The 14,218-nt window shown below is 39.8% G+C and overlaps 1 protein-coding gene across 2 annotated transcripts in view; it reads right to left on the minus strand.

The window, feature by feature from the left end:
• Nucleotides 1–14,218, minus strand: part of man1a2 (mannosidase, alpha, class 1A, member 2) — an 81,893-nt gene that overhangs the window by 10,239 nt on the left and 57,436 nt on the right. For both annotated transcript variants that reach the window (XM_028393639.1, XM_028393640.1), the window contains exons 7-10: nucleotides 12,101–12,195; nucleotides 9,399–9,522; nucleotides 8,981–9,074; nucleotides 288–403 (exon numbers count right to left, since the gene is read on the minus strand). In XM_028393639.1, coding sequence (XP_028249440.1) covers nucleotides 288–403; nucleotides 8,981–9,074; nucleotides 9,399–9,522; nucleotides 12,101–12,195 — 429 coding nt within the window. The remainder of the gene's footprint in view (nucleotides 1–287; nucleotides 404–8,980; nucleotides 9,075–9,398; nucleotides 9,523–12,100; nucleotides 12,196–14,218) is intronic.

Below are 14,218 nucleotides of genomic sequence, written 5' to 3' on the forward strand. Positions count from 1 at the left end.
AAAGAAGAAAAACAAAAACAAAGTGGAGAGTGTGGAATTTAAAATCCAGCCACATCCCTCACCCTTTGCTCTGCAGCATCTGTTCTGCCCGATCTCTGACACTCTTAACGATTAACAGACATCTTCATCAACTGCAGACTGTGAACATCTGCTGTCTGCTAAATCCACTCAACAAACAATGCAACATCTCTGTTTAGCAAAGGTGGACACTCAGACCAGAATGTAGATGGAGGGCGTATGCATTTCCTGCCTGTAAGGGTTGCGAAGGCTGGATTATATTAGCCTACCTCTATGGCGTCATCGTAGGTCTTGCGAGCCTCTGTGTCAGTCCTGTCAGACATGAGCCATGCCTTCAGCAGGTACTCATAGAAACTGTCCCCAAGTCCTCCAACTGAGGTGTGATCTGCAGAAAGAGAGAGAGAAAAGAAGGGTTAAAATAAATCAGGCTGTACGGAGAAGAATGGACGTGGAAGTGCCACAAGAGGAAAAACAGCAAGAGTGGGACAAATAAGAAAGCCGGAGTGAATTATTCATTCTTCGACTTTGCCTCAAAGTCCTTGGCGGAGCTCAAAATATGGCATCAAAAGCATCTATCCAAGCGTATGTTTTCTTTTTTCTTCTTTTTCTCCTTCACGTCCACAATAATATTGGCAGCGATGTTTTCTCTCCTTTCCTCGTTTTGTTTACCCTCTCCCTGATGAGCTCACATTTCAATGTCCCCCATCGTCCTCATCAAAGTTTACACAGCTTTTCATGGCTGTCCTAATTTGCAGGACAGCACATAGTGCCAGGATCTGGCAGAGTCGGATCACCAAAGAAAAAAACACTACATTTCCCTGGAGGGTGATTTTAGCCCACTTTAAAAACACTTTGGTCTATTTGAGGGGAAATGTCACTTTAAAACCACTAAAGAAGAGAGCTTAATTTGACTTTTCCAATTTTTTTTTACTTTTTTTTTTATACATTTACTACTGTATTTCATTGTTTTTACCAAACTTTGATTCTTCTATGACCTTGCACTGGTTGTTGTTGTATGTGTGCAGCCAGGATCAGCTTTGAATGATGACAGTTCTGTAGTAGGAATCACTGCACATCACTCAGGGTCACCTGTCAGTGAACACTGTTCATCTCTGCATCACAAATAACAATTTAAAACAAGACTGCGGACGTTTTGTGCTGTCTCTGTGCCCTGAGCTCATTTAAGATGGACTCAGACGATGTGCAAATCTGCCCTGTGGAAATCACAGATGCTGCTTTCTCCGGGCTGAAGAAGAGGCGGATTATGTGGATGAAGATTCTCAGTCATCCAGGTCATTTTTCATTCAACAGTTTGAAGCAAGGCAACTTTACTTGTTAGAGCTCCTTGAAGATGTTTTGCTGCTGCTCCGAACAGAACTGATGAAGCTAGTTGGACGAGAGTTTTCAAGGAATTGTAAGAAGTCCAGCCGCCTGGCTTCAACCTGACCATCCGGCTTGTTATCAGTGCATACTTAAAAAGGGAGCGTCCTTCATGGCATGAATAAATCACACATCTGTGAAGGAACCACTAGTGCAGAATGATGGATTGTAGAGCAATTGCGCCTCCATCCAGACATGTGTCTTTCTTTCTTTTCTTTCTTTTTTTTAAAGCAAGGCCTTTCAGATTTCAATGAGACAAACTATATTCTCACAGTGCTTCTATGTTGTCAAATCACACGATTTGTAGGATGACATCACTGCCTGAATTTTGATTACTTTGGATTTGGTCTTGGATGAGACTGTTTAAACAGGTGGGAAGAGTTGAAATAATTTTCCAATTAATCTCTCCTTTTAATGGCACCCCCACCTTTTTTGAAAACAGCATAGAAGAGTTCTTTCAGCCTTATTTTCTTCTCGGCCTCCTCTCACAGCAACATGAGCTCAGAAGTCTAGATAGGGAATTATGATCTTTTCATGGAGAAGGCCTACGTCTTTAGCCCTAACTTCACTGGCCGTGAGGACATCCTTCCTCAGCCTCTGTCTATAACTATCCCTTCAGCTCTGTATAATCATATTTGATATCTGAGCAGATGCTTTCTGTCTCATCATCAGGGAGATTCTCTGCTGTATGTGATTAACATGCCCGTAGGTAAATGGAGGGAAGATGAAAAAGCACCGAGCAATGAATTATTCATCTTTTGTCACGGAGAGAGTGCAAACCTCACAAACAACCTTGGAGACATTTCTGAGGGCAGTGTGTGCTGATGTGTATGTGCTCATGCCTGGAATTTACATGTGGCTGCTGGAGTTTGTGTATTTACTCAATGACAGCAACACAGCAACGACGTTAAAAAGAGCATAGCGATATCTCTGACATCTGACAAGCGTTGACGAGTCAACCATGGGGACCCTAATATGGTTACGACGGCTATAACAGGTCTGTGTGTTGCTAATTCAGGCTTTTTTTAGGAGTATTTTGGGGCAGCATTGGCATTTTTGCTGCAATAGATTGTGTAATTAACACACCTTTTATGAGATCCGTAACAAATTCGCAGGTGTTTCTGCAGCATCAGCAGCACTTAAACAGCCTCAGTGACATGTTCTCTGAGGTGTTAGGGCTTTTATTTGGCAGTTAATGATGCATATGTGAGGTATGAAATGCGTTCAGACGTAGTAATATTTCAAACGGTGCATCTACACTACACCAGACACAGAGAGCCAGATGATATTTTATGCCAGATTAATTATATGTTGCTGTTTTGGCCCACGTCACAAGGTAACTAGCCAAAGGAGTTGTTTTTGGTGGAAAGTTTTACTTAAGAGGACGGCAAGTGTCAAGAAGAAGAATATGGGCTGAACGAAAAACTAAGCTTGGCTGGTCGACTCTCTAATGTCAGCTCTCTGGATTATAGCATGGACTACATGAAACTTCGAGCAGAGTACCCAGTAGGACTTTAGAGGTTGCTGCATCTTTGAAGCATAATGGTTCTAGATGCTTCCAGCTGGAAATGTTTTTATATGTATGTATAATTTTGTTCAGTTACTTTATGCATAAAATAATGTAATGTAAAGATAGACAAAAGACAAGACAAAGACAAAGACAAAACTAAACATTTATGGCCATTCAAGAAACAGTAGAGTTATCTTTTTCTTCATGAAAAGCTTTTAAAACTTCACAAGAGATGGGTGATCTCTTTTTTCTTTTTTTCAACACTTATTATTTAAATTGCATGATTTGGTCTTCTCCCTTCTGATCTGAACCACAGTGACACAGCTCCGATTGTTAGCATTTTTTTCTTCTTACAGACAGGAGCTCAATATTAGCACCCCTAAACCTTTCCATGTGCACTCTCTCATCCATCGTACATATTTTCTTAGGGTTTGGGAGTGATTTGAAGATCAAGGCTGACACACGTGAGAAATCCTGCTCACTGACAACAAGCGTTTCTTACATTAAAGCCCTTTAAGTCTTGCCTTTTTTCTGTGTGTGATAAGTTCTTTTAACGTACTGGGTGTTTGATTTTTATGCTAAAAATGTGAGGGAAAAAAAATCAGAAGGAATTGGACATGGCATGTTTTTTAAAAAAAATATGATCTCTAGGTGAAAAACACAAATAACTGAAATCAGAGACATTATTTACAAGGCTAAAAAAATACACCACCGCTCGATTGTTCTTCACAAAAACACAGTTTGAAAGTGTAAGGGGAATAATAACCAGTCAGAGGAGATTAAAATACAAATTGGTCTTTCTGTTCTTTTCTTCTTCCTTTCACCTAAACCTCTGTTTCACAATCACCTCCCACACTCTTTCAACGTAGCATCCACCCCCACACACACAAATACAGGGAGTATATGTGTGTGTGTGTGTGTCTACTTCTCCATCATTTTTCTGCCAATCAAAGGATCTGGGTAGTGCAGGGAGTGCCTGTCAATCAAAGGCAGAGATTGCAGAAGGAGCTGGCTTCAAACGCACATTAAAGAGACATCTTTATAAAGCTTCAAACACATCCTGTGTATAAAGCAGAGGTCAAGGACACGGGCCTCCGGGGGTAAATGCTAATAACATCTTTGTATGATACAGAGGGTGACAGTTTAATTCATGTCTATGCAGCCTGGCAAAGATAGCCTGTAGTTTCCATTTTGTACACCACTCAAGGTAACCAGACAAAAAGAGAGTTTTATGTGGAATATTTTCCTTTTAACAAGTGGAAGGAAGGCAGAGGACCAGCTCTCCAATTTATCAAGCTCTCCAACGTCGGCTCCCCAGATAATAAAATGGACGACACACAGAGAGAGTACAGAGACTGCTGCATCTCAGCCTCAGACCCTGACACTCAACTACATGGGTTCAGCTTGTTTCCTGCAAACAGGCTGTGTTTACATTAACTAACTACTTAGTGACTAGTCTCTAATGGAGCAGTGGAAGAAAGCCCACGATTCATAGTTCTGCTTTGGGTGGAAAAATAAAATTGCTTGTTGTAAAAATAGCTGGGACTACTGATATAATGATTTGAACGCGACACATCAGGAAAAAAGTGACTTCAGTATCTAAAGGGTATTCACAGAAACCCCTTATGGTTGAAAAACATTATTTAAGTTTAATTACATTTTGTTTTGTGCTGACTTTTGTATGTGGGATGCATGCTGACTCTTAATTTGTTCATTCACAGCAGGTTATTTTTGTTTAATTGACTGAAAAATTAGAGAAGAAATTAATAACAAGTAATGCTTTACAGAGACCATCGCCGTGATACAGACTTCACTGATTTGTTGCCTCTGGCTGTTTAAACGGTTTGGACTTATCTTTGGTTGGAGTGTTGTTAACCCAAGTCTCATTCATGGTTATAAACTCAGGCAGATGTCTCTTGACATCAGCCCATGTCAACACCTTGGCGATTTGGAGTTTGTTGTGTATAACTGCATGGATACATTCCTCGGGGATATCCAGATCTGTGCCAGTGTATCACTGTGTTATTGTGTCCTAGTCCTTGAGAGTGAGAAAGTAAATAAATATTATTTATATTATGAATCACCCCACAGACTATACGTTCTGATTTTGTGGCTGATGGACACATCCTATTAACACTGTAAATCCTAATGTCTTTTCTAATGATCTGTGTGTTTGTTTAAGCTTCTGCTTGCGACATAAATACGGACAGAATATTCAATTTTCCTTCCTTTAAACACAATCCTCCATTTCAGTAATAATTAATTAAGATGTATGGCTATGCACAGATGTAGGGACGTCTGACAGACTATGTTTATGTGAGCGCCTGTGAGTAGGTTAAAACAGGGAGTGGGTGGTGTGTGTGTGTGTGGGTGTGTGTGTGTGTGTGTGTGTGTGTGTGTGTGTGTGTAGGTAGTGCTGTGTCGTAGTAAGACAGAGGAGTGTGTGGGTAATAAGACTGTCAGTCACAGCAGGATCTCATTAGGACAGAGGAGCTCAGACTCATTCCTCATTAGGTTGGCTTAACTACAGTCTACACACCTACACTCTGCAAAGAAGGAAACACACACACACACACAGATTTGTACACTGTAACACACATTCGCATGTATCTCTCACCCAGTACTAACAATCATACTTCTTCAAGCTTCCACCCACACTCGTCAGAACAATGGCAGGTGAGAGATTGTTAAAGTTTTGCACTCAAAGTTTGATAAACCAATTAGACTTTTTAAGACCAACACAAAAAACCTACAAATAAATGTTGTTTACTTGTCAGATGATGTTAGACAGAATTTGGCTGGTGGTGTTTGGATAATTTCTGATGTGAGTCAGCCTCGCTGCCGCTCTTCAGTTTAAATGGTCCTGTAATGAATTTAAATGGATGTGGCATGTGACTGTTTGACTCTGCCTCACTTACAGGTGTTCCAAAATATGCAAATGACAACCACATCCTGTCAGCAGCACGCTTTATACATAGTTTATTTTCCTAAATGTGATTTCATCTTAGTGTTAGTGCTGCTGTCCTCCTACAAAATCTCTGATTATTGCAAATATCAGAGCCCTGGTTTTAAATAGATGGACGTTGTGGACATCATGGAGTCAGAGGGCAACTCTGTGTGCCTGAAAAAGTGAGGGTTGAGGGTGTTGGCGCTTTGATTGACAGGTGGGTGCTGTCTACATAAACCTCCACCACTTTGCCTTGTGTTAGTTAGTTAACAGTTATTAAGTTAAGCTGTCAGAAGCTGACGGCCGGAGCCTCATACTTTGTTTACAGTCTTATTTTGCTGCTTATTTTAAAAAGTACTGCATGTAGACCTGCACATCATCTGCTTTAAGTCAACCATGAGGGAGCGTTTGAGGCTGTTTTCCACAGATAAAGGCAAAGTTCAAGAACACCATTTCCATTACAGAAATAAATCTGACAAAAGTTTGTCTCATTTACAGCTAGAGTGTACACACACCAAGACACAAAACTTTCATTTTGTTTTTTAAGTATTAGATCTATTTCTGGTCCACTGCATCACATCCATATTATGTTGTCTCTTATAGCGAAAACCAGCTTATTTCAAACTCCCTCAGCTGTTGTTTATACAGATATTTAGCTGTTTTTCTAGTTTATGTTGCTGAAGTTTAAGGTCTTCTTTTGCTTGGTGTGTAGTGCTAACATTTTGTGTCCATGCCCCGGGCTGCTTTTTCAGCAAAAACAGCTCATTTTTTTTCCCCCCACATTGCAAAGAGTCACCCGGCTTCAAGCACCAACAAAAAAACCTAATGTGTAGACAAGGGTACAGTAAAGGTTACGCATGACTGGACGTGTTTACTTCATAGCTTAAATGGCTAAACTGGAAACATGGTGATATATTTGAGGGAAAAAAAACTTTCGCCTCATTACTTTTTTTGTTTTTGTCACCTTTCAAGGACATTATTTGCCCAGAGCCCCTTCAAGTTACACATTAATTACCCTGCGTGCACCTAATCAATAAAGCTGGTTGAGAAAAACAAAGTAGAATGGCAGCTAATTAATGTGTCCAAGCTGCAAATACACAACATACATACATGTTACAAAGAATAAAGAGAAAGCATGTTAATGGAGAGGAGAGTGGTGTGTGCAAAGAAACACTGCTCATACACACAAACCCGCCCTCACACACACACAAACACACACACACAGAAACAAATAAAACATCCATCATCACCTGCCTAGTCATGCAGCTCACTATCCATCTGTTAATGCACTCATTCATCCATCAATCAATCCGTCCCCCCTCCATCTTCCGCCCATTTATTTTTCTCTGCGTTTGGCCCAAAGTCTGTGCACTTACAAGTGCATCACTCTGACTGTCAAGCCACCTATCCGTCCATTAATGAGCCCTTCCATTTATCTATCTGTCCATGACTGCTTTTTTTTTTGTACTTGTTGACTTGTAAAGACAAGAGCGACAGAGATTTCATCTGGTGGGCCAACTGCAGTCTTCGGTAATTCTTTTTGGTACCATTGCCTACTTTGTTTTCTCTTCTGAGCATAGTGTATTGTTTTCCCTTCCACTTATTTGTGTTTGGTAATTGATTTTTTTAAAAAAAGGCACTCACTCACCGAGTCGGAAACCCACAATATATTCAGATTTAAACAGATTTCATCTTTTCATTTCCTCCCAGTGAACGAAAGAGCAAACCCTGAGAATATCGTCATATCTGATCGACGAGCAAAAACTACACAGCTCTGTTTTAAAAAAATACTTCTGAGGGCATATAACAGAATATTTTATTATCCATGAAGTTTTAATATTCTGTTGGAGCGTTAAGATAAACTGTGACCCTCTACATATCTGTCATCCAGCATCTGAGTCTGTTAAACGTCCTCTCAGGTTTTAAACTGCAGAAAAATAAACAAAAAGAAATATTTAGTGCGCCTTCATGAATGCTGGGATTATAGCTTGAAATGTTGGGAGAGAAATGTATACACACTCGGTGAGTTTATATGAAAAGGGAATGTTCACTATCTGATCTGATTTTTTATTTGGGTGATGACTCAAAAGACTGACACTACACAGTAAATAAAAGCATATCGGTTCATTATCAGCTGTGTAAGTAGGACAGTCAGACAAGTCTGGATCAGGATTTATTCAGTAATTAGAATCTTTCTGCATCCTTTAAGGGTATAGAGTCACACTGTGAAGATAAAAGACACATTTTGGGGCAGCATCTGCAGCCAACAGAATGTACTAAAACCTGCAGGTCCATGATTGACAAGTTGAGGCTACTGGTTAAAATACTAGACATTAGCTAAGGCCCCATTCACACTGGAGAAAGTCAATCCAGGATTGAATCCGGATAGCCTTTAAGCTGGATACACTCAGACCTAATTTTAAATCTGGCCATCACACACGAGTGTCCATGCTCAATCCGGCTTAATCCGGCTTGTTTGTTGTCCTCCAAACCGCTAGGGGGCGCCTCGTAATATACAGAGTCTGTTCAGGGCGCGGTATGACCGTGTGTGTGAATGTGTCGTGCGTTTTTTTCATCCTGTGTCGCTCATTCTTTCATTTTTTTTTGGTTCAAAAAGCTTTGTTTGATTGATATGACAGGGCTTCTATTAAGTGCAAGTGACACCTCTTGTTTGTCCCTTTACGCTGCATGAAACTACTTTTCTGTATTTGTTAAAAAAATGATCAGGAATAAGATGTTTCATGGGGAGACCGACGAGTCATGCCTAACTTCAGTGAGAGAGCTGTTAATTTCCACAGGCACCCTGCCAAATGAGATCAATAATACTGGGAATACTGTAGTCCATGTCCTCCATCTTCTTCTACTCTGTTCAATTTGTTCTTATTAAAGAAGATTCATTCCCTTCCCTTACTTTTAGCGTTAATCTCTCCTCCACCTCTTCATTGCATATCTGACTACATGATCATCTAAGGCTCACAGAACATAGACGCTTTCTTCCATCAGTGAGCCAGAAATTCTCAGATTAAATACTGGAAACACAACAGAAATCACTTTTTTAAAAATTCAATGCTGTATTTTTATTTCCTCCTGATCTTAAGAGATCCTTAAATAAAAGCTGTACTTACGCTGGCCCCAGCGGCCTGTGCGGGGGTTCAGGTAGTTCGGGTAGAGCCCGTTGGGTCGGTCCATTTTCGCGAGCAGCTTTCGGATGTGCATCACCTGAGATGATCAAATGATGCAGAATAATTAACCTGATAGAGAAGGTGTTTTCATACACAAATTGCTAAGATTTTATGATAACTACAGAGTAGTAGTTTGGAATTGGCTGTCATCGTGAGGAAAATACGAGCAAAAATAGCCAATTAACAAACTATTAGCACATAAGAAAGATGTTTACACGAGAACAGTCGCTTCTCAGTGTCACTACACCTTCATAACTGCCAGAACATTCTCACAGGTTACAAACCATCAATGTTTTTGTTATATGTATGACCACATGCCAACATGGACACACCCTGTAGCAACACAGTAGCACAGCAGTACCTTCTGGTAGTAAGCAGGGTTTCCTGTCAGGTAGGTGACGTGAACAAACTCCATGTGCAAAGTCCCAAACTCAGCCAGGATGCTGCTGCCTGCTGATGCCCAACCCCAGTTACGGCCAACACCGCTGGAAAGGAGGAGAGGTAAAAAAAAAAAACAGACAAGAAGAAAGAAAAGTGAATTAATCGACCAAAATTGGGACAAGCAGAGGCTGCAGTACCACAAACGGCCACTTGAGGCTTGCTCCATTGATAAAATCGCAGAAATAAACATGTTTACAGCCTGGTGCAACATCTCCCCCGCTTATGATGACAGTATCCATCATTATATACAGACTGTGAATCAAATATTTGTGGATTTCAAGACTATAGTTTCTAGCTGTAAAATAAAAAAAAAACATAAAAAAATCATTAATTGGCACTTCAGGCAAGGCCAAAAAATTTGAAAAAGATAATTTTAACTATCTGTCAGATTCTGAGTCATCCAAGTCATGTTTTTTTATTCAAGAGCTTGCAGCAGGGGCAGGGACTGCTTAAATTGGATGTAGATAGTGAATTGGACTTGTCGGGGTTCCTTGAGGACATTTTGCTGCTCCCCTTAACAGCTTCATCAATTCTGTGAACTATTAAGCATATAGATCGTAGTCACTATGAAAACTACACCTAAAAAAAATAAATAAAAATGACTGCACACAGTTTTAGCTCTGAAATGTTCATAATTATGTCAATCGTTTATAGGAAATCTCATATAGGTCTTAAAGGATAAGACTATCACTAAACTACGGAATATATTAATGACCAGAGAGATCTGTCTGTGCGACAGGTTCACTACCTGTTCATGATTCACAGCAGGAGAGGAACGACCTTTATTCCTGACCATATGTGACACAGGAGGCAGCTGGAGAGGCTTCAATTTTATGAGTGCATGTAACATTAATGTGATGTGTGTGTATGTAGCACCTTATTTGTCCAATCTAATGGAAATGAGAGAGGGGCCTGTGTGTCTGTTTTCTGTTTAGTTTGTGCACAATTGGTCTTGAAGGGCATTTGCTTATGTATGAGCATGTGTAGCAGTGTTTTTGTAAGTATGAACATGCTTTGTCTGGCTCTGTGTTGTGTGTATTGTGTGTTTGTGTATGCTTTAACATGCTTTGGATCTCTGATGAGAGATTCATATAAAAGACAAAGCATCTGCGCTCTGACAATTCAGAATTACCTTGAGAAAAAGGACCGCTCTTCCTCTACACATATTCTCAACAACCTGCAAATGTCTATAACAGGATGCTAGGGTCACACACTCACACACACACTCACACACACACACACACACACACACACTCACACACACACACACATTCACACACACACTCACAGACTCAGACTGTGACTGGCTGCTTAGCAACAACTGTGGATTAATAAAGCAACTTCATTGTATTTTATTGTTTCGCACAATGAATAGGTACATGTAAGTTGATTATACGGGCAAAAGGTGCACACACACACACACACACACACACACACACACACACACACACACACACGAATATCACAGTGGAATGAAAAGAAAGAAAAAACCAACAGAGGGACCAAAAAGGAAATATTATGGCAATATTCATCATTCATATATCAGCAAAGTAGTCCACTGTGACAAGCTGAGTGGTAACATGGTGACTAAAAGATTCTCAAAGTTCAATGTAACACTTCTTTAAGATTTTCTGCAGCCGGTTAACACACACACACACACACTCCCCCGCTAATTCTTTCTGTACTTGAGGGCAGCTACTGTACATTGTGAGTATACAAGGTGACCAAATTATGTAAAAATAATAATGATGATGATAATGATGAAGAAAGTGTAAGTTGTCCTGCCCTTGCGGCACAGTTTGTACACACCCACACACTCCTGTGAAAAGGTCTAATCATTGAAAATGAATGTGTGGGTGTGTGGCACTTTAAAAATATGAGTTATTTGAGGTCAGAGCAGTTTGATTACTGAACAATAATTCAGGTCTCAAATGTCACATTTAGGCTTTGACAGTTGATAGTCATAAATCGTAAATCGTTGTTCTATGTTGTTGTAGTATTTCTGAGTTACAGTATCAGATATTCAGTCTCAGCCAAATAAAAATGCACTTAAAACTCACAAAACTATTGTATTTATGAGTCTTGCCAATAGAGTTTAAAAGTGCCCTGTAGCAAATCTTTAATTATTCAGCCAACAGCCAACAGCCAAAACACAGGTTTTTCGGCTTTATCTGCCAAATTTGGCATGTGCACCATGACCTGACTAGCTGTGTAGCTTGAGACTGAGCCAGATTCCATCCGAGTGTCATGTTGAGTTAGTCATAGCACCACCTACAGGCAACAATTGGTTTTAGCGTAGTCTGTTGGAAGCTGTCGTCATGGTAACAAGATAAATGTTAAAAAAAATGTTTAATGTGATGTGACTTCTTTTCTGAATATTTTAATTTAAGAGTTCAAGGCAGGAAGTAACCATCTAGTGGCTAAATTACACAGACAAAGGAAGTACCATTTAATAATATCCCATGCACACACAAAACCTTTCAACTGACCCCTCACTCGTGAAGTGTCAAAGCGCGGGTGCATATCTCTTTTCTTTGATGATTGATTCTAACAGGTCTGACTTCATAATAACAGCACAGGTAATAAGATGACAGGCTGGTTTCCTGTGGTAGTATTACTAACCTCTTTAGGTTGACCATGGCCCAGGGAATCCCAGTCGGGGTGTTGAAGGCAGGAAGCAGCTTCTCAGCTAGCTGGACTGCCTTCATTTTGAACACCTGGACAGAGAGAGAGAGAAGTAGAGGGAGAGGTTTGTCTGGTTAACTTAAGAATTCTCTTTCATCATGTTCACTTGCAATATTCTGCAGTCCATCAACTTTCCCTGCTTAATATTCTCCTCGAAAAACCTGACAAGTACAAGCATAAAACAACTGCCGACAACCAAAACAAATGCAGGATGAAGGCAAATAGAGCCGAGTGAAACATCGGGAGACAGACGATTGCTAAATGATGGGCCACAAAGTGTCAGAGCTGAGCAGATTTATGGAGGAGAGTGGCACCCTAATATATGCAAAACCTCCCCTTCAAATTGTGCTGCAGTAATATGAAATGTTTCAGAAAAGCTTGGAGGTCAAACTACACTGACTGAGCAGAGGGAGAGAGAATGCACAGTCAAAGTTGGATTTCTATTATCGTGACTGGCGTCTAATTTATATAGACTGATGCAAGGAAATGGACATGTGTTCGTTTTGAGATTACACAAGTTCTTGCTCTCGTTTGACAGATGAAGGCTCTGAAAAATCTGCTGCAGCCCTTGTTCTTTTCTCAGCATGCCAATCAAACAGATAAAGGGAAACTAAGGTTATTCCGCTGGCTGAACTGACGGCACACCAGCATCTGCTACAAGATTAAATGTTACTGGATGTTTTCAAGATGCTCAGCAGCAAATAAACTAACAAAACAAGCAACAGCAGCAAGTGATTAAGTTTCTATCATGTTTATATGTTGGTTCAAAAACTCAAGGTTGAGATTTCAAAGTTCATGACTGGTCTTTACTGGATCTTTGTTACCACAGAAGAACCATAGTTTGTTAAAGGTTCTCATTTCTATTGCCAAAAAGTGAGTGCATTGTAACATGGCTTTTCATGTCAGTTTTACTGTTACTGTCATGTAGTAACTTTATGTGAGGGACATCCAAAGCATGTGATGTTTATGCTCACCTGAGGGTCCTACTGCAGCAGATGAACAACACTAGCTAGCACTAACTTGCAGGCGACTTAAGGAAGCAACCCAAACACCGTCTCGAGACAAAAGCTGCTCTGTAAGTTCATGTATAGGTCACAAGTGTCACTGTTAACAAGGTGTAGGAGTCAAATGTTCCTTTAGTTTGCTTAAATGAGGTTATGTATTAGAGATCAGGTGGTGAGTGTTGAGGTATATGTGCTACTGAAAAACTGTCTTCACACTCTTTGTTGAACACAACCACTAGGTCAGCAAGTGTAGTAGCATCAAGTTTAGCATGTCAGCCAGAATGGTCTTAGTAGCTCCGTATTAGAGCAAACTTATTTAATACAAAGATTTAAAACCTTTAATTTTCTTGTAACCAAAGTATTAAGTACAACCTTCCACTATTTCACATCTTTGATAAACAGAGTTTTTTTTTCCTGTCACAGCTTCTTTGCATGAAAAGACTTATATTTAAATCCATATACATAAGTAAAGCATCCTAAATTCAAAGTTGAAAGGTAAAAAAAGAGAAAAAAAACACACACACTACAACTTTAATGGACATAAACTACATGTAGACATCGGTCTGAGCTGCTTTTTAACTGCACTCACGCAGATGGAAATGACACCCAAGATATAAAATGGATGACTGATTTTAATTTCAATGGTGAGAAAGATGGAAAGAGAGAAGTCTTTTGTTGACATATGAGTTTATGCTTCAGCATGTTATTCCAATGTAGTGGCATAACTTGGATGGGTATCAATTTCAACACCAAGACAAACTGACTTCAAAAAGTTGGCTCTATTGCACACTGCAGCTGTCCACATGGAGCAGCTGGTTGCATTTTCCTAAAATCACATTTAGTTGCTTCTATAGAGTTATGAATCAGACAAACCTTCAATCCTAATAAATGATCTATCAAATTAATGGAATATTTGAGCTTACAGAAGGGAAAACACTAAATACCTGCCAGATGGGGAAGAAACATGTTCATCAGACAAAATATCAAAATATAAAAGTTCAAAATTTCAAGTTTTGCAATGTGTATTTTACTTTTGGAGGACGGTCATGGG

Source organism: Parambassis ranga, chromosome 21, assembly GCF_900634625.1.
Source record: "Parambassis ranga chromosome 21, fParRan2.1, whole genome shotgun sequence".
NCBI classification, from domain to species: Eukaryota; Metazoa; Chordata; class Actinopteri; family Ambassidae; genus Parambassis; species Parambassis ranga.